Below are 21,816 nucleotides of genomic sequence, written 5' to 3'. Positions count from 1 at the left end.
AAAATGCTTGACTTTAGTTGGATTATGGCTTGTATAGGTTCATGGAACATTTAGGGAATTAAGAATTTGGAGTTGCAAAATGTTAAAAGGCAACAGAATTGTATAAATCTAATGACTTATTCCTGTATCAAAAACATAGCTGAAGAATCTGAGAGTAATGTTGGACAAATTGTTGCAAAAGTTGCATATGCCCAAGAAAGCCAAGAATTAATATAGTACCACTGTATATAGTAACAAAGCAACATTATTAAAATGATCAATAAACAGGATACCAAGCATCAAATGTTAAGAAGAATTAAAATATAGTATTAAATTCTCAGTATCAATCCAGTTTTAATCAGTGTGGTTTTTTAAAAAAGAAAATGAAGGAAATGTAAATAGAGCAGTACTTTGTAACATGAGAAATATATGCAGTTTTGGCAGGACTTTCCCCACATTTAAATAAGTGAATACTAAAATGCCCCCTGTGACCAATGCTGGCTGTTTGCCCAGTTGTATATGTTCCCAATATGACCGCTTCCAAAACTCTGAAAATCCTGCAGCCACAAGTCAAGCATTTAATGTCACAGAAAAACTTCACTCCATAACTTTGGGGATAGTTAAGCAAATACCAGAGACTATGAGGCCTGCAGAGATCTAGAAGAGTATGGTCCAACTAAGCAAGCTGTGAACAAATGACTGATACAGCTTTATAAACAGTGTGGGAGAAAAACTGAAGCTGATCATGATCCTCAAAAAAGGGCAGGGGGAATAAAGGAAACATGAGGAGACAGGAGGGGCGAGTGTAAAGAGTTGTGCTGTTTGGACCATTAAAGAAGAGAATTGAGATAATGTCTGCAATACAAATTTGAGGTGCAATAATTATTTACCACAAACAAAGCCTCCTTATACATAGTGGGACTTACTTCTGAGTAAACACACATAGGATTCAGCTGTTAAACTAATTTAACATTCATGTAATTCCGTTACCCTTTGTCCCTAACAAGAGAGAGGGTGTGTTCCTCAGCACATAATGACTGAGAATTAAGTTCAACAAATGCATGCCAAATTCCCCATTCCATATTAAGGCTAATATAATATGCCGAATGACCTCTTACATCTTTCCCAACAGGCTTCCCTGCTTTCTGTCACCCACCTTTTTGTTTGTTTGATGATAGAACACCCAACATAATAAAGAATTTTGCTCACTTCTTTGAGACATTTTATTTGCTCATAATAAAGGTATTGTGCTTTTCTTTCTTTCTTTCTTTCTTTCTTTCTTTCTTTCTTTCATCCAAAGGTCCAGTTAAACTCAGGGAAGTATTTCGAATTTAAAAAATGCTTGGGATTGTGCTGTAGGAATTACTTTGACCTCAGCCATACCTCTCACCCTGAGTATCTATCTGTGTACGCGTGTCTGTTTGCAGGTCAAAAGAAATAACTGTTACAAGTCATAGAACTCGCCCCCTCCCCTGATTATTTTTTGTTGACATCCATGTTTCCAGGTGGGGGGTGGGGTGGGCACAACCATAAGGGATTTAATTTCAATCCTTTCTTCAGCAAGGCAGCATATCTTAAGTATTCCACTATATAGTAGAAAACATTAATAATGAGAGGATACTAGTTAACAGTTTTTAGAAGAACAGTACAGCTGTTATTAGGGACGTGGGTGGTGCTGTGGGTTAAACCACAGAGCCTAGGACTTGCCGATCAGAAGGTCGGAAGTTCGAATCCCCACGACGGGGTGAGCTTCCATTGCTTGGTCCCTGCTCCTGCCAACCTAGCAGTTCAAAAGCACGTCAAAGTGCAAGTTGATAAATAGGTACCACTTCAGTGGGAAGGTAAACGGTGTTTCTGTGTGCTGCTCTGGTTCACCAGAAGCGGCTTAGTCATTCTGGCCACATGACCCGGAAGCTGTACGCCGGCTCCCTCGGCCAGTAAAGCGAGATGAGCTCTACAACCCCAGAGTCGTCCACAACTGGACCTAATGGTAAGGGGTCCCTTTCCCTTTTTATAGCTGATGTTATTTCAGAGTCAAGTAGAAGCTGTTATTGCAAAGTGAAGTATTTATATGTTTTTGCATTTTATTTCTATTCTTCCAGGTCATTACAGCCCCAAGAAAATGTTTTGTCACATCGCCAGTCACAGCTGTTAAACTGATATTTTGAGGTTATTGATCTGGAGTTAGTACAGTCCATGTCATGTGGAATTCTACTTAAAGAGCAACTATCCATTGCCTTTAGACACAATACAATTCCTGGAATACACATTTACCTGCAGCCATATTTTTCTTTGCCAGGTGCTATCTAGTTTGGAAGAAAGCAATTAAGGCTGCAATTCTATACCCACTTACCTGGGAGGAAATGCCATTCAACTCAGTGGTCCTTGTTTCTGAGTAGACAGATGCATGATTGCATGAAAGTTTTATTTTTTTCCTAACAAAACCATGCCATGTTGAGTGATAATAACTGACTGTGCTTTCCTTGATGGGGGGGATAACTCATAATGGTGCAGCTGAATCACTACAATCGTCAATGTATTTACAAAATCCAGTCTAGTATCTTGAAGCTAAAATATTTTTATATTGTAGTTCCTTTAATTGTACACTGATTCTGACATTTTAAACTGCATTAAAGGGCATCATCTACAAATGTATCAAATCACTTCTAACAGACTTCGATTTGATAGTCCACTGAGAGAAAACTTGAGAGCATTCAATAGTGTCTCAAAATTTAAGTGGATAATGGACCTGTAGGAGAAGTTGATTTTTAGCATATCAATATGGTATCTAGCATGCCTCATTAATCAAGTAAATCAAATAATAAATTATAGGGAAGACTCTCAGCCTAATTCAATATGATGCAAGACTCTTTAATGACTTTGCTTTAAAGTTAGACCTGTTGAAAAAGCTCTGAAATGGGGAACTACTTGTTGAGATATATTATGGATTTCTAGATTAATGTATAAGTAAGAACAGGGTGGTATATTATTAGTAACTTACTGGATAATTTTCAGTGGATTTAAAAGTTTATGGAAAATGCTGACTCCAATATCCTGAAGCTGATGTGTTGCGCCATGCCCCCATGGCAGCCATTTTGTCATTGGGGCTCACAACACTCAAAATTTCACATGTCTACGGGTCCAAAAAGGTTAGAAACCCTTGCGCTATGCCATACATCTACTAAAGGGCACAAAAATCCTTCAGTAGGAGACTTTCTAGGAGCATTCCTGAGCCTCAAATATATACAAATGGCAAACCATTTGGCCTTAAACCCCTAGCCTAGTACAATCAGATAAGATGCAAGCAGAGGATTGGAAAACCATCATCAGCATTTATCATAATAAATTGGGGTTCACTCTACTTCCCCTGCCAGGTCACCAGCATTTATCATAATAGTGGAACCAGGGGAAACAGCTGTGTAGGAAGCCACTCCCCCCCCACCTGCACCCCACAAATGCATTTATTCTTTATTGACAACTAATTTCAGGTTCAAAAACTTTACTTCAAATTATCTCCATCTGTTTAAGGCAGTTACCATTTCCAACAAGGGCTTGATTCAGTCTACTACCTTTATTTATTTGAAAGACAATTTTCCCTGAAAAAGAACTCAACTCAAAGCACATCAAGAATACAGGGCACGATCTTTTACTGCTCAGCTGTTTTTGTTGCTGCTTGTGTATTTGTTTCAGCAGTTCTGATCTCTCTTGTTCTTAGATGCTTAGAAAGTTGAGGTAATTTGAATTTTTTGTATTTTAGCTTTTGTATGTTTTAAATTTTGGTTGTGGGTTTTTCTTGATTTTATAGTTTTATCTTTTTGTAAACCGCTTTGAGGGTGTGTGTTTTTTACAATAAATGAATAGCATTTCCAGTTTTGCAGTATCACTATATTCTTGCCAGTATCCTTTTCACTGTATAAGCAGCTCAGTAGTAATGTTGGACAAATAGAAAGTAGGTAGTTACCTAAGCCAATGACCTAGTGTTTGGTTTGTCATTTGAAGATGGCAACCCAAGTGAAGTAAACCTGGTAAAGTTGCTATGATTCCCCTTCTGCCTTATTCCCAATGTAGACCTCACTCACCAGCTTGTTCTTGAGGTAAATCTTCACTCGCCCCTTCTTCTCTGGCGGCAGGCACCATTTCATGCTTCGCTTCAAGCGCCAAAATGTCTTGGGCCAGGCCTGTACTATACATAAAAGTTATCCAGTCTCACCTAAGCTTTGTTGAATTTTTGTTCAGTTCCCAACTTTGTTGGATACCTCATGTTTGCATTACACCTTGCCATGTGATAGTGGCTATTCCCATTGCAGCTAGAGAACACTGTTTATGACGGTATGGTAACACGCTACCGTTTGTGTCCTCCATGATAAGCCCCTACCAGCACTTGCAAGTCTTGCGATGAATTTAAACATTCCCCTCACAGACCTTTTAATGTTTGTATGAACACACACACCTATACCCAAGTGGTGAAAGAGAAGGAAGCTGACAGACATCAGCAGCTGAATATTTCCGCAGTGTGCAATTTGTTATTCACCACAGGGCTGCCATTCCCTCCCTTTTGAAGGCTCCCTACTTTCCCCTAGCCAAGTTGCTAAGCAACAGCTTGAGTCAACAATTGCCAACTGGGCTAGTGAAATGAAAGATTGGGGGGAGAAAGGGGGAGAAAAAGGACTCTGAAGGAGAATGTTCCAACTTGTGAAGAGAATGATCCCAAAGCCTCAAGTAAAATACTTCAGAGAAAATGTGTGAGAGAATCTGGACTCCTGAGCCCGGACAGAGCTAGAGTAACATAAATTTAGGAGTATTTCACAGGCCCTCTCAGATGCCCAGAGAGGCCTGACCCATTTTCAGCTTTTGTGGCCCCTAGCCACCACAAAAAATTAAAATTATGACACTCAATAACAAAATAAGGCACACACAAAAAAGAGAGAGTGGTTTGTTTACATAATCAGTTGTTCTGAGGGGAATATTAATCACCATCTATTACTGGGCCCTGTGTATTAGTATTAGTATTTATGAATATAAAAACCTCATGTTTTTATACTGCAAACCACTCTGTGATTCTCAAATGAACGGCGGTATATAAATTCAATAAATAGGATGGTGATGATGATGATGATGGTGATGATTGGACCAAATTTACATAAATGGACAAAAAAATATGTCTTTTACCAAATTACACCTCTAATTTACTTCAATCTGCAGCTCTGTGCTTTAAGAGAGTGTCACATTTGGGCTCAATGCACAAGTTATGAAATTTATCAAATGCCAACAAATTAACAAGTGTCTAAATCTGAGGTTTCCTTTGAGCTTCAGGCCCAGAAAAAGGACTTCTAACTGATTAACTGATGGTATATTGAAATTCAAAAGTTAATGTTAAATATGTTATATCTAAACCATGCTTGGCTTCTTCTTTTTGCAAACTGTTATAAACCAAACTCATTTTTCTTTACACTGTTTTGTTCCCTATTTTGTGGTGAAGCTTGTTGCTAAGGCTCTTGCACATCCTGAACATGCTTCAGTAGTAGATTCCACCCAGGGAGAATCTGTTAAAATTATATTAACCAGAGGAGTAGAACAGAATTATAACCCCATTAAAAGTAACCCCAAAGCTGATTCTGGAATACACTGGGTGTTGGGATTCAGACCCATTGTAAGTGCTAAACCTGGAGTCTGAGAGATGTCAGGCAAATTTTTTGTCTCCTTGATTTTCAAGGATCAGATCTGATGCAGAAGATAGAAAACTACCATTTTACGCAAATGGCACATCTGTGTTACATTTTCTCCTGCTTGCATTTGGTGCTGATCTGCAGTCTTATACAGCTCTGACCTACAGACTTGGGAAAAGTTTACAAAAGACCAAAGGGGGATGCAGTTACTGCTGTCTTCGCTGTCCTTCCACAGTTCCCTACAGCTGCTACTGGGCTCTGGTTATGGGACAGATCTTTGTCTTGAGTTTGATGGTAAAAGTTCACTCCTAATTCAAAAAGCCTAATCACAGTAAGAGTGAGCCCTAGAGTTGCAGTTCAGGTCTAAGTCCTACACCTGCCACTAGCTAGCCTTCCTGCTGCTCCTGCAGTTCCTTTGAAACAAACAAAGCACCCACAGAATATATTTCCCTTCAAGAAGGGATGGTCTGAGAAAGCTACAGTCCCATATTCCCTAGCATGACAGCCAGAGAGCATGGGATTTGTAATTTCTGCTGTACTATTACCAGTTTTATTTGAGAGACCAAATGAGCTACAAATTTCATGTCTTGGTAGGAAATTACGCTCTCAGGATTACCATTTCCAGTTAACAAGAGACTCAGCAGTACCTTCACTAACCTTACCGCACCCTTATTGACACTGGATAATCCCTCTCCTTAAAGGAAATGGGTTTTCACTACAGGAGAGTAAAATAAAAAGGAAAGGGATACACTTGTTTTTTCAGCTCTTCTTTTGATCACTTAGACACAAGCGCTCAAACACTCGCAATGAAAGCTCACAAAAACTAAGCTGAAATTGGATCATGACAAGATAATTTATAGGGATCATTTGATGCTTTCAGTGAACCATGTCAGATTCTTGAAAAATGTATTGCCTGTGGTATTCTCAAGGAAGGTTGTGACTGGATCAGGAATGGATTTTACCTCTTTAAAGTTAAGTGCTCGATTTTCTAAATCCAAAACAGGGAAGTGTTATATAGCACTTTCAGTCATATAAACTTAATCCATGTCCCAAAGAGCCAAAAGTCTATGAAGATAAAACTAATGTGTGGGTGTGAGGAACAGCAGCATAACTTAATAGTTTATCCTCCAAGATAATGACTCTCATGCTTTTCTGTTTCCCTACACAGCACCTAGGCCAAATGGTCCATTACTGAAGTAGCAACCACAACAAACATAGACCTTCCATCTGTTACAGTACTTACATTTGAAAACTGAAATAACCGTAATGTAATTCAAAACAAAGTGTTCAGTTAATGTTTAAAAGTGCTTTGTGGGTGACAATTGTTTCCAAGAATGACACATCTACCCCATGCCAAACTTCCTTGCATTTTGATGCAACAACATTTATATTGGTGCTCTGTAAACAATAACAATAACAAATGGAAATTCTGCTGACCATTTAAAATGTTAACAGTCTACGCTACTGTATACATGATTCATGTTCTCCTATCATGTGTCCATTACTTGCAGGGAGCCAGAAGCAGTTCCAGATTTGGATTTTTAAAAAGAAAACAAAATCAGAAACAGGAAAGCTTATCCATCCAATTTTTCTACATGCAGATGCTCTTCTGAGCTCACCCCAAGCTGAATGGAAAGGAGCTGTGTAAACATTGTCTCATTGGATTACTGTACAACTTTACCACTTTGTAGTACACCAAACTTCCAACAAGTAAGTTGCATTTCATCTCTAAATGCTGGTGACATACAGGTTTTCAAAATGGCCCTGGTAGCTTCTGAAAGTCATGCCAAAACACTATTCAAAATCTGCAGCCTCCCTGTGTTTTGAGTATCCCTTAGGGAAAATTAAATTCACACAAGTGCATCTGCATGTTGGAATGTGGGTTAGGTGAATTTACACAGAATTGGGTTGTTTCCAGATTACCTGTTTATTTGTTGTTCCTCCTGATTTGTTTGCAGGGAAATTCAACGACATTGAAAATGCATTCTGATTTGTTTTCAGGGACGGTTTTACATGAAACTGTAATGGAAATGCAGAAGAACTTTGTATTGTGAGGAGTTTGTGGTATACAACAGTGGCTTATCACATGCCCTAGAAGACTTTAATTAGCCAGCTGCAATTGTTATCTTTTTAAGATACCAGCTGATAAGTGGCTAATTTCTTGCTTAGTCATTGGCAGCTCTTAGGAGGGTTTCATAGCACTGGTACCTAGTTTATGTTCATAAGATGTGAAAGGAGCTTGGAAATTCTACTCTGTAAACTTCAGCAAAAAGGTGCTATATTCTGGCCATTACAGGTGTCTGTCCATTGTTGCTTTTGAGAGAGATGTAAACTGTCTGTCTTTTGCTTTTAATTTGCTATTTGGTCCTTGTTTGTTTGTGGTTTTTCTCATCCTGCCCGTATATAAATCTGTCTATCAAGGATTAAAGTGTGCTCTTTGTCTTGTCCGAATTAAAAAAAAACACAAACCTCTTCTCTCGGCAGAACACAAGCAAATGTTATTCCACACTTTCCAATGCATTTTCTTATCACAAAAAGAGCAGAACTTTCATGTAAGAGCTCCCAATCAACTTCAATTGCAGAAACTTCATTTGCTGATATGTGATTGAATCCTACCTGCAAACAGTGGCAATTGGAAATGCTCTTGGTCACGTGGCAAAATGACAGTGAGCTGTATGCTTGCAGACTCATTCCCTCTTTTACCGCACCTTTGCCCTATAGCAATCTTGTTATATGAAATAGTCCTTGAACTTGCTTTTCCCCTAATTTTTGAGAGAGATGGATTGTTTCTGAGAAATTATACCTACAGTCAGTGCTTTTTTTCTTAGAAAAATAGGTGCTGGTACTGACTGTGATGTTGTTACATTAAGTACCACACTTTTTAACAACCAAAAAAGAGGCGCCGGTACTGCATACAGTGGAATTTCCAAAAGAGTGCTAAAGTGTACCTCCACCTCCTCTATTTCCCTGCCCTCTATTTTCCTGTTGTTGGGGAAAGGGGGTGGTTTCCAACTGAAACGGGAACATTCTGCATCTGCTATCAACCATAGACGTAATTGATTCAAAGTCAGACACTTCCCCATTCCTATCTCACTTCTTTTTCTGTATGCATACACACAGTTGTTACCAGCCTTCTGCAAGCACACAGGTCTTTGCCAAGCAATTTTCATGTGTATTTCAGTTTCTTTTTTATTTTAATTTATGAAGTTACATACCTATTATGCACTCAAGTCCCCTGAGTATGTAAACAAATAAAAATAAACCCTTGTGTAGTCCTATTTCATTTCATTGAACCCTTTTGTGTAATCCCATTTCATTGGCAGTACACTGATAATGTACTTGTGTGGTTGAATGCCTGTTAGAGAGAATATACATAATAGGGACTGTAAACCTACATAATTTTTTTGTGCTTGTTTGCTCCACAAACATCTTTCAGTAAGGCATGTGTTGTAGTTCCAACTTTATATTCTCAGAGCTGCTGTTCAACTCAAGAAACAACTTGTGTACAGATTGCAAGGTTCTTACACATGCTGAAGCTTTCCAGATGTGTACATTCCATTCTGTATCATATAAAAATGGTCTGTTTCATATTCAGGAAATTAGTTCTCAGTTAACAGATCACTAATGAATCCAATCTCCAGTTGTCATGTCTTCACACACAAGTGCAACTTTTAAAAAAGGATCAGAACTGGCCCGAATAATTATCCAGATTTGGGCTCCCTGAAAGGTTCCCATGCAGTCTTGGACTTCCATGGTGCTGCAGCTGAAGCAGAAGCAGTCAAGGATGAGAGGGGCTGCAGGGATGTGCTCCCCACTCTCAACAGCATTCCCAGCTGCTCTACCCTTGGATTGCTGATTTAGATGGCTGGAAGGAGTGTGAATTGGAGAGGGTGCCAAGGTCTAGACAAAATGACATTTGGCTCCCCACATCTACACTAAATAGTAGTGCCTATTGAACACACTGAGAACTGAGACATCCGAGTAAAGATGTAATGGATTGCACTGTAACACTGTTTGTTCAGAATTAATCCCCATTGAAATGTGGGGATTACCATCCATGAAGGTGGTTTAAATATTTACTTAAGTACACTTACTGTACTTCAAAGTGTGTCCATTTGAAATTAATGAGATTTCCTTGCCTTGCTTTTTATGGAAGCTAATGTCAGGTGCACTACCCACTAATGATATCCTTTGTATAAAGGGAGAAATGCAGCACAGATGTCTGGGGCTTGATCAATGTGGGAAGTTGAGTGAGAAATAGTAACGGGGTCTACTGAAATGGGTTTTCTGCCACTACCTTTCCTCAATTTGAGCCAAACAGGCATATTGTCTCACCCACCATTCCTGTTATCAGTTGTAGGTCCCCTGGACTCTTAGAAAGTCCAGGAAGGGATCTTTTCACGCTTTTACTGGTTGGCCATGGTGGGCAACTTTTGTACTTTCTTCAGGACACTGTTCTGGAGAGGGAGAAATTAATTTGCCTGATCTATGCTGTCACAACTATTGGTTCCAACTTCTGAGTTCAATGAATGTTGCCCACCAGTTCAGTGGGAGAAAGGAGCCCTACTTAAATGATAAGACAGCAAGAGATAGTGTGATTTCCTCAGGGATGGCCCATTGGGAAGCATCCAGTTTCTCCTTGTGGTGCAGGAAGGCTTGGCCAAATAGGAATGGCTAGAATTGAGCTGAAGACTCAGGCGTATTGTGGCAGGACAGTGAAGCCAACCTCACAGGAATTGTGAGTTGTCAAACAGCTCTTCTCATTACTAGGATAGTTGTTGTTATGGTTCAAGTTATTATTTTGTTTTATTTTATTTAAGGTTTTATTAATTGGGAAAAGAAGGGGATTCCAATATTTGAAGAATGGGCAGTTATAAACAAGGCAGGACATTAATAGCAGAATTAAAATATAACCATATATGTATATATATACACATACACATATACAATATATGCATATAAAATATCACATGCAGATCGTTACAATAAAAACATCACAGCACGGGTCCTTTCCTTAAATGTAAGTGGTCCCAACAGAGAATAAAGTTCCAAAGGGCTGATTGAGCAAACTGCTGATTCTGTAGGTTCACCCTATATGTATTTAAAAACAGTCATAAAAACAGGAAGAATAAAATTAAAAGATAATAAAATAAGAATCATCATAATAGAAATCTTAAAAAGAATGAATGGTGTAAAATATATTCCATAGGGCAATATAAGGGTCATATTTCTACTATTTATACCCAATATTCATAAATGTTGCCAAAAAAAAACCCCTCATATAAATCACAAATGGCTCCCAAGCAGAGGTAAAGTCAGACGAGCTGAAGATGTGCAGGCAGGCGCTGTGTAAGACCTTCCTGTGTAAATATTTGGTCACCATATTCGGAGCCAGGGAGGAAATTGCCTGCAGACAAAGTGGGCCGATCTGGAGGTTTTGCCTACCCCATAATAATAGTCACAACTTGTTGGCAGATAAGGCATTGGGTTGTATCCACAGTCTAGGCATGGGGGTGGTGGGAGTTGGGAACCTATTCCCACTCCCACTTCAGGGAGTCGGGGGTACCCCATTAAAGGAGTCCAGGGGGAGGTGGTGTCTGGATGCACAAAGGCTGATGGGCCATGAGCACACAAACACCACACCCTAGAATGGTCTCCTGGAGGGACTGCCCCTATTTGATGTATGTCATAGGGAGATCCTTAACTCAGGATCAACCCCGCAAAATAATCAAGCAGCAGTCCGATTGATTCAGGATACATGCCAAATGCTTTCACTAAAGCTTACTTACATCTGTAATCAGAGGTGCCAGCTTCTCCAAAGGATTGGGGAGTGGGGACGCAATGTTGCATGACATCCTCGAAACAGTGAGAGGGCCCAGCCCTCTCAAAAATATATATTTTTGATTTCGGCCCCTAGCGGTCGGCACCTGTCTCTGTAATAAATAAAGTTGTGGTCTATTCAAATCCAATATGTTTGTCTTGTAGGTTTGTTGTCCCTTCCCATGCTTAGGCCTCACCGGCCACAGGTTCCCTGCACAAAGATGTGGCGTATTTAATTCCAGTATGGGGTCCATTTCTTTCTTTAAAAGTATGTTCTCCTTCATGGAGAGCACGTGTTGTGGTGGGGTCTGACAGGCCACCCCTCTGTTGCTGGGCGGGATCGTATAGATGGCCATAGCAGTGATTGGGCTGTTTGAGTTACTGGGGAAATTTTGATGTTGCCAACCAAGGGTTTTATATACTGAGCACGCAGCACTGAGCGTTCTCTTTCGCTGCGTGCACCGGGTTCATTTCTTTCTTGCAATCAGCAATACTTCATTATTGCTATTGCATAATATGCATTGTTCTTGTCAGACAGTTGGAAAAACTGAACGGAATATGCAGGAAATGTAAAGGCCTAACATTACTACTGTTGGTTTCATGAATATATTCATTTATCCCTACTTTTGAGTGTCCTAGTGAGAAATGGCATTGTTGAATACAATGCAGTGATTAGTGTGAACACTAAACCTAGCTGTCTAATAAACTGAGTCTTAGTTATATAAATTGTGACATTTTAAAAGAAGAGATAACTTCAGTTTTCCCTTCGAAAGTAATGTAGAAACCTTAAATGGAGGGGTTTTCTTTAGTACTTGTTTCACAGGAGAAAGCTGCTGCTAATGCTATTACCAAGAGCAATAGTATCAAGACTTCACCTTCCATCAACACATTGCATAATTAACTTATGGAATTCATTGCCACAAAATGTGGCAAGCAGCACTAGCTTAAATGTCTTTATAAATAATCCATATAGGTGATTTATTATTTATAATATAATGGCTTTAAAAAAGGATAAGATAAATTCATGGAGGACAGACATATCAATGGCTGTTGGCCATGATGTAGCAGAATACTGAACAATTTGCCACTGGATTACCAGATGCTAGGATCAAGCAATATCTGATGGCTATTGCCATCATATCACACTTGTGGGCATCTGTCTGGTCTCTGTTTGAGACAAAATGGTAGCCTAGGTCTGATCAAGCAAAACAATTATTATTTTTATGGAGTATTATTTTCCATTTGTGATTAGTATCACCTCACTCAAAGTCACCAATGACCTTGGCTTATCTTCCATTTTGCTTTTATTGTTAATCAGTATTAGCTTGCCTACATCATGGAGTGTTTTCTTGAGGGAGGAAAAAAAACTCCTGTAAGATTGTGTCCGTCTGAACAGCTAAAAACTTTTCCATACCTCACTTGTGCAGTGTAACTTTCCCCCAGATTAGACTTTAATTAGATTTTGACCTGTTTTTAGGAGTTAATTTAATTATTGTTTGATTTTATACTAAAGTTATATATCTGATGTTAGCCGCCCTGAGCCTAGGGAGGGCGGGATATAAACAAAAGCTTATTATTATTATTAGTTGCTCACAGCACTTCCCTGGCTCATCCCTTTGACCTTGTCATTTACCTCTGATTTTCCACTTCCCTGGATTCTATAAAGCACAAATTACTTGGTTGTTGTTTTTTGTCTTTGAGTCATTCCAGGCTTCTCCAGTTTCATCACCTGCTTAGCAGCAGTGTTAGGTGCTTTGCTAGACTGTAGTATTTACTATAATGCCAACATGAGCGTAGCCAAGGGGGATGGGGGGCAGCTGCCCCCCCCAAATCAAGTAAATAAATAAAAATACTTAACTGAGGTTCTGCCCCACTCAACCTAAAGCCTGCCCCCCAAAAAAAACCCCAACTCCTGGCTACACCCATGAATGCCAACAGGGAAACTTCCACTCACCATGCCTTGCAGAGTAATCCCATGGTGCTGGTAGCACAGGTAGCTGCTAAGCCAGAGTTAATGCTGGTACAGAAATCACTAGCCTAAAGTTCAGCAATCTGTACATAAGGCTAGAGAGAGACTGACCAACCCTTTTACAGAATCTTCCAGCCCTTCCCAAGATCCCACTAGAACCCTGAGAGGAAGAAGCTCCATGAGGTGCCAGGAAGGGGAATTGCCTCCACTGGCCATGGTGGCATCTGTCCCATCCCTTAATCCAACTCCTGTTTCAAGGCTTCACTGGAATCCTGAGATAGGACACCTGTATGGGTTTTGAGAAAACAAGTGTTTACACTTTCCACTTCGTTGTGAACCTTGGCAGTTTGGAGACAGTGTCTTTTTTCATAATTACCCACTAATGTACTCTGGGTTCTATGAAAATGAGAGAAGAGTGGTGTTATCCTATTCCTTGATAGAAGATGCATCTGTCACTTGACTGAGTCTTGTTGTATACCATGATTGGCTATAGAGTTAGCAAGAATGTTGTTTTCTGTTTTGGCTATGAGGAGAGATGAAGGGGTGGGTGGCTGTCTGTGACTGCCTATGGTCTCCAGTGAGAGTGTTTATCCTTATGTCACCACTTTTGCAGGCATGATATTATGCCATTGCATGAGATGGGAGCAAGTGATGATAGGGTTCCAATAATTATTATTATTTTATTTATTGGATTTATATACCGCCCTATATCTGCAGGTCTCAGGATGGTTAGCTTTCATTCTTCCCTTGCCATATCACCATTCATATCACTTTTGGCCCTACTCCTAACAGGGAGTAAGCACAAGTGAATTCAGTAGGACTTAACTTCTTAGTAGATATGGTTAGGATTTAACTGTAAGGCTGCAATCTTATGCACACCTACTTGGGATGGAAGCAACTTCCATTGAAGTCAGTGAGGATTGCACTGGTCAACAACAAATTTGTTGTCTGCGTTTTTTCAGTTGATTTAGGACGAATCTGATGTGCTGAATCCAAAAATCACATTGGTTTTGCTCAATCAGGTCAAGTTTTCGAGCTATGGCCACATGTCGTTTTTTACATTTTTGTTCACATGTACACTTGTGTAGAGCATTTTAGAAGTTGGTGGGGGTAAAATGCCATGTCAAATAATTGTTTTGATTGGAAATGATTATTTTTAATGACAAGAAGTATTCAGGTCCTATAGTTCTGGGTGATTATGTCGAAAAGCGATCAATTTGAAGTCATAAAACCTCGAAATCTTCCATAAATTGGTGCACAAGTTTCATAAGGCGTGCTTACCATGCTTATTTTGGTATTAAACTTGGTGACCAGGATAAAGCTTGGGCGCCACACATGGTGTGCAAGGCATGCACTGAGACTCTACATGGATGGACCAATGGCAAGAGGAGTCTGAACTTTGGAATTCCCATGGTTTGGAGGGAGCCGACAAACCATGTCACTGTCTGCTACTTCTGCGCTGTTGATGTGACTGGGATCAACAGAAAGAACCAGAGCAGCCTCAAGTATCCTGATCTTCAATCAGCACGTCATCCTGTAGCTCATTGTGATGAAATTCCAGTGCCTATCTTCAGAGAACTTCCTGACATTAGTGACGAAGATGCCTCCAGTGTTGAAGGACACGAAGAAGAAGAAGTGGTTCTTGAAGATGATGCTCCACACCCATTTTCCCAAAAGGAGTTGAATGATCTAGTTCGCGACCTTAGCTTGTCAAAGGACTCTGCCGAACTGTTGGCATCCAGATTGAAGGAAAAAAACCTCCTCTCTGACAGTGCTCGCATCAGCTTCTTCCACAACAGTCATCAAGAGTACCTCCATTTTTTCTCGGAAGAGAAAGACTTGGTGTACTGTGCAGGTATTGCACAGCTTCTGCTCAAGCTTGGAGTGCCACAGTACGAACCCAAAGATTGGAGACTGTTCATTGACAGCAGCAAGCGATCACTGAAATGTGTTCTGCTACACAATGGCAACCAGTTTGCCTCTATACCCCTGGCTCACTCGAGTACACTGAAGGAGAACTATGAAGCGGTGAAGGATGTGCTGGAGAAAATTGGTTATGATCAGCATAAGTGGTTTATTTGTGTTGACCTGAAGATGGTGAACTTTTTGTTGGGACAACAGTCTGGCTTCACCAAGTACCTATGTTTTCTGTGCATGTGGGATAGTAGGGACCGTGCTCAGCATTACATGAAGAAGGACTGGCCTGTGCGGGAGGAATTGGTGCCTTGCAAAGAAAGGAACGTCATCAACGACCCTCTGGCAGACAGAGACAGAATACTCTTCCCACCGCTGCACATCAAGCTCGGCTTAATCAAGCAGTTCACCAAGGCTCTGGACAAGGATGGTGACTGCTTCACTTACTTGTGCCAGGCTTTTCCAGGATTGACCATGGAGAAGTTGAAAGCTGGCATCTTTGACGGTCCTCAGATCCATCAGCTCATCAGAGATCCAGAGTTCAGAAACTCAAAGAACGAAGTGGAATTGGAAGTGTGGAAGGCATTTGTTCTGGTAGTGAAGAACTTTATTGGCAACAATAAGGCCAGAAACTACGCAGAACTTGTCAACAACATGCTGATTGCTTTCAGAAACCTGGGCTGCAACATGAGCATGAAGATGCACTACCTATTTTCACATATGGACAGGTTTCCTGAGAACCTGGGTTCAATGAGTGATGAGCAGGGGGGGAGATTCCATCAGGACATGAAAGAGATGGAGACCAGGTATTAGGGTCGCTGGGACACAGTCATGATGGCTGACTACTGTTGGACTCTGAAGAGAGACCTCCCTGGCGCTGAGCATTCCAGGAGTTCCAAGAAACGGAAGTTCAAGCCCTGAAGTTTGAAAAATGGTGAAGCAACATGCAATTTACGTGTACTTACCTTTATCAATGCCCACCATTCAGTTTACAGTAATCCATGTTTCTATCAGGTAATCAATATATGTTATTGGAAAAACATTTTTTTCTCTTAAAAACATAGTTAGGATGATATGTGTTGACAAAAATCAGCTGATAATGCCACAAAAATGTAATCAATTTTGTCACAAGATCTGATTTTTTTCAAATCAACATAGCACAAAAACCTGACCTGATGGAGAGAAACAGGTGCCATTTCCTGATTCAGCAGTGCAAAAATACTCTAAATCATTTGTAGAAATCTAGACAACATTCAAAAAATAAAAAATTGTTGCCCAGTGTTATTTCTGAGTAGACATGTATAGGATGGAACTGGAGAGACTTATACACTGGGAGGGGCTGCTTGGTTATATTAGTATTATTTACTTATTCTGGCATTATTGCTTTGTCAGCATCTCTAGTCTATCCATTGTATCTTTTTGTTATGGGTTTTTAAGGGGTGTGGGTGTGGGTGTGTTATACTAAACTTTGTCTAATGAGGCAACCTATATCTTAGGCACTATTAATGGTAACAGTTTGTTTTAATAACAAGTGTTTAAAAAACCTTTATTTTATATGGTATCTGATGGATCGTGTAAATTGTAGCATGTTTTTATCGTTTTCTCTAGGGACTAGTTGTTAAATCTAAACAGTTTCCTCTGTGAACTAATTATCTGGTATAAGCAGCTGCCTTCAGTAATCTGGGGAAGTAGAAGCAGAGAGTGAGTTGTAGTAGTAATAGCAATGACAATAATATATAAGTAGCTAGATGTTCAGATGGCTATGTGCTTAACTAACCAACAGAAGGGCATAATTTTTAAAATAATTGATTAAAGATGCTGCCGCATTAACTGCTTAACACTTAACTGCACTCACATAATAGAGATGTAACTTTAAAAAATGCTCTGAGCATCTCTCCAAAGACAACTAATGTATGTTTTCAGCTCACTTGGGATGCCTTTTATGAGATATAAACAAATTGGCACCATAAGGAGCTGAGTTTTATTGCTATCTCTCTGCTAACAATATCTTATTCCTCAGGGTTTCCCATGCACCTTGAGACCAACATGAATTCAAATCCAATTAAGACAACTTTCAGTTTGCTAGTCTAAACAAATGAATGAAATCTCTCACTGTCCCCCAGTGGATGTAAGGCTCCCCTCCAGTCCACTATATAGGCTGTGCCTACTGGCCCACCCATGATTATATATTGTTTTATTTCTAGTAATATACCGGTAAGTAAAGCCCTGCACCACATGCTATGGAAGAAGTTACTGTTCCACACACAGCAGCACACTCATGGTAGAGAATTCTGATGCAGCATTAAATTTCAATAATCTCTCATCACTCTTTTTGTTTCCAGGTTTGGCCATGTGAAGCATCCAAGCAATTTTTTCAAACCTTCTTGAAAAAGAAAGGTATACATGGTTTATAGCTGGCCACTTTTTTCCATACTTCTTTGATATATAAGACTATACCAAATATCCTGGGTTTTCAAAATATTATGCTTCCAGACATGTATAGATTATGGAATTGGTGCTGCTCATGCAAATTTGTTGCTGTTCCCACATGACATCATCATCAACAGAATGCTAGCCTGTATTTCCCCCCATTTAATCCATATTTACCCTTCCTATGGAATATCTGATAAATTGGGTTTTAACTGTTTAACTGTTGCCAAAGACTTGCTTGCAATATCCGAAGTTGCTTGCAACATTGAGTCCATATCTGGAAGAACTCATTGTTTCTCAACAGTTAAATTGGTACGGCAATTAAAGAGGCTACTTAGGAAGTCTGTAGAATCTCTTCCTTTTGAAGAGTTGGAGCCGGGCTATACTTAAGCCTCTGTCTGGGATGTTAGGTAATGGGCATCATATTCAAGGGGAAGACACTGGATGCCTTCCAGTTCTCGTTTCTTCTGTATACTTCTGCGATTCTTCTCACAAAAAGAGTTAGGAAGTCATGAACTTTCCTTTGATCTTCACAGCATTCTGTCACATCGAAAGAAAGACCAGAAACTCAGTGATTTAGGTTGCAATCCAATGTACATTTGGATTGTAAACTCCATTGAACATAGCGGACTCACGTGTTAAGTCAGAAGCTATAATCTAGGTGTTGGATGATTGCAATCAATGCTGTTTCCATCCTGCTACACTTCAGCTTCTGTTAAAACCTATGTTATTTCACTATCTGCTAAGGCCAAGCTTGTGTACGGTAATTAATTTCAATGTATTTCAATGGAAGCAAAACAGCGAAGATAATGTAACTATTTACATAACATTTGTGGACTAAAAATGATTGTGAATATTGCCCCAGTTCTCTTACGTGTTTCCATTCCTGACCTGACCTCAGATAACCATGAAAATTGCAGGAATTTCCACTCCTGTTTCCATTTCTGATTAAATTTCTCAACATCCCTAGTTGTTGGTCTCTCCTGCATGCTTTCCTAGATTCAAATGGTACTGGATAATTGTGAAAGCTTATGATGGGAGAGGGCCAGACATATTGTTTCTATATCTTAAGAACTGGCTAGCAAATTTTTAGTAAAAAGGAAGACCCAACCGTCTTCAGCAGCCATCAAAGTTATTCAGTCTTACTCATTGAGAATTTTATGGGAAAAGAAAAGCAATGAAGGGTTTTAAATCAGGATTGCGTGCTCCAAAGCCAAAACATTTTAATGCCAACTATAGAATCATTTATTCCACTGTCCAATATCTCCTCAGCTAACGCCCAGCTTTATATAGAGACAAATGTTATCCAGGAAAAAAGGGAAGGCATTTTAACATGGGATTATTTTTCTCACTTGTGATGAGAATGTCAGAGATTCTGCAGTTGTTGAATTTAATAATAAATGTCACAAGTATTACTTGTTCATGCATTATATTTTATTGTATTGCTGATAGTGTCCAGAATGTTTGGATACTTAAAACCAAAAAGGTTAGATCTGAACAATTCTATTAAACAAAGTGTACCATATATACGGTAGATGATTATGAAGATGCCTAGTAAATGGTAAATGTACATTGTTCCAACTTATTTCAGTGGTGGAGTTTCTGTATGAAAAATAATCAAAAATATAAAATCACCATTGTCATCTTCTTTGTATGCCACCATTCCATGGTTAAAACCATGCTTAAGGTGACTTACAACATGAAAAGATTTGCATAATTACAAACATAACAAAAGTCGTCATAAACGGTAAATAAAACACATCAAAAAGAACACAACCAAATTGAACCATTTCCACATAAATCATAATAACATCTAAAGATAACATATTAATATTGGTGGCAGCAACAAAAATAATCCTAAACTGTACCCCAGCCCAAGGGTCTGTTAAGCAGGCTCAGCTTCTGTAGCTGGAGTCAGCCAGGGCCATGTCCTCCTAGGCCGGGTGGTAAAAGGCCAGCAAGGCAGGGAGCGGGTCTTCCAGGACTCATAGCCAAGATGGTCTCCAATGTAAAATTCAATGTTGGATCATGGATCTCTTAGCATTCTCACACAATTAGAGTTCCTATTTTAGGAGGATGTAGCAGCAAGAGTTAAGGCAGTCACTATTTCACAGCACAAACCTCTTCACAAGTATACACAAAAGTAAAAATAGGAGAGAAATTCAATTTACCTCATGCTTTCTGAAACCCAAACAGCCATTCTTTGAAATTCACAATTCTCCAAATTGTGTAATGCAGTTCCCTAGCCAAATCATATGTAGAAAATTCACAATCTGGGGTTAAAGTGTACATAAAAACACATACATTGGTGAAAATAACAAAAAATGCATCGTATTAGGGAAAATTGCTTGCAAAAATGTGTATATTAAGTAAAATTGCCTATAAATATGTGTATATTAGGAGATATTTGCACTAATATGCTGAAGAATTTTCATTAGGACGTTTTTTTAAAAAGCAAACTGATGTGGAAATGTGAAAAACTGAATTTAAGATTAGAAAAATGAGAAACAGAGAGAAACCAAAATGATCAGATTGATCCCTCATTACTCAGAATTACTCTAAGCCCCATAGAGTTTTGCAGGGACGCAGATGGCACTGTGGGTTAAAGCCTCAGCGCCTAGGACTTGCCGATCGAAAGGTCGGCGGTTCGAATCCCTGCGGCGGGGTGCGCTCCCGCTGCTCGGTCCCAGCGCCTGCCAACCTAGCAGTTCGAAAGCACCTCCGGGTGCAAGTAGATAAATAGGGACCGCTTACCAGCGGGAAGGTAAACGGCGTTTCCGTGTGCGGCTCTGGCTCGCCAGATGCAGCTTTGTCACGCTGGCCACGTGACCCGGAAGTGTCTCCGGACAGCGCTGGCCCCTGGCCTCTTAAGTGAGATGGGCGCACAACCCCAGAGTCTGTCAAGACTGGCCCGTACGGGCAGGGGTACCTTTACCTTTACCTTTACCATAGAGTTTTATGAGCCTTACTCTCAGGTAACTGTGTAGAGGACTGCAGCCCTAATGCCCCAGTGCAAAAGATTTGAAATATCAAGAATGCTTAAGTAGTAAGATTGCTAGATTCTATAAAGAAGAATGATTCTGTGTCCCACTATTTTTCAGAAGAAAATATATTGGTTGATGTTGCTCTTCCTTACATAGTGTCGCAGAGGTAAAGGAAGTTGTACCTGCTGAACACTTCTCAACTCAGTTTATAATGCCTACCCTTTATTCTATTAGGATGATCTAATGCTGTCCCTACATAACAAGTGCACAAACTTTAATGCTGCTGGACTTATGGGTTTTAAACTAATATTGCATGCAGATACTTGGACATAATTATATTCAGCGTTGGCAAGAATGGGAAGATAGCACTATGAACAAATTTTGTAACGTAATAGAAAAGGGTAAATAAGAAGAAAATACTTCAGCTACTAAATCCCAACTCTTGATGAAGCATTTATAAATACTGGAGAAAGAGTACATACCTGTGTCTAACCCTACACATTAGAGGATATGGGTTTCCTTATGGAAACCCTACTCAAGTATTCAGTACCAGTGAGCGCGAAACACATTCCCCCAGAATGCAGATAAATTGAAAGGTGAGATTGAATGGGATCATGTCTGGATAACTATTCTGCTGTCCCACATTTATTTATTTAAAATATTTATGCCCCGCTTTATAGCCTGAAGAGGCTCTCAAAGTGGTTTAGAAAAGATTTGCACAACACAGTTGCATTTAAGCATAGCAGTAGGGGGGGAAATGACATTGTGTCATATGGTGTCAGGATAATTCAGGCAGAATTTCCTGTCCTCCTCTGTCTCCCTTTGGCCACAGCCAGCTAAGCAACAGCTGTTCTGAAGCAAAGGATTGGAGCTGAGCAGCTAAACACCCTCAGCCCATAATGGAAGCAAATCTTTTTCTGGTAGTTCACCACCCATACTTGCCACACTGATTGTACTCCCCTGAGTTGGCACCTGTGAGGACACTGCCTACCCCCATACCCAAAATGCCATTGCATACACACACACACAACCCTGGCTGTGTCGGCATCAGCTA

General features: G+C 39.8%; 1 protein-coding gene across 4 annotated transcripts in view; it reads left to right on the top strand.

Annotated features, from left to right (window-relative positions):
- The first annotated feature begins 4,593 nt into the window (after nucleotides 1–4,593).
- Nucleotides 4,594–21,816, top strand: part of GNAL (G protein subunit alpha L) — a 172,619-nt gene continuing 155,396 nt past the window's right edge. The window contains exons 1-2 of one of the 4 annotated variants that reach the window (XM_079982954.1): nucleotides 4,594–4,698; nucleotides 7,157–7,355. In XM_079982954.1, coding sequence (XP_079839080.1) covers nucleotides 7,275–7,355 — 81 coding nt within the window. In that variant the 5' untranslated portion in view covers nucleotides 4,594–4,698; nucleotides 7,157–7,274. Of the gene's footprint in view, nucleotides 4,722–5,917; nucleotides 5,940–7,156; nucleotides 7,356–21,816 lie in introns of those variants that run through there. The other 3 variants (XM_079982955.1, XM_079982957.1, XM_079982956.1) reach the window with 3 other exon arrangements.

Source organism: Podarcis cretensis (genome assembly GCF_951804945.1).
Source record: "Podarcis cretensis genome assembly, chromosome: 7".
Lineage (NCBI taxonomy): Eukaryota > Metazoa > Chordata > Lepidosauria > Squamata > Lacertidae > Podarcis > Podarcis cretensis.
Note: the sequence above shows the minus strand (reverse complement) of the source record. Positions and strands in the feature narration are given on the sequence as shown.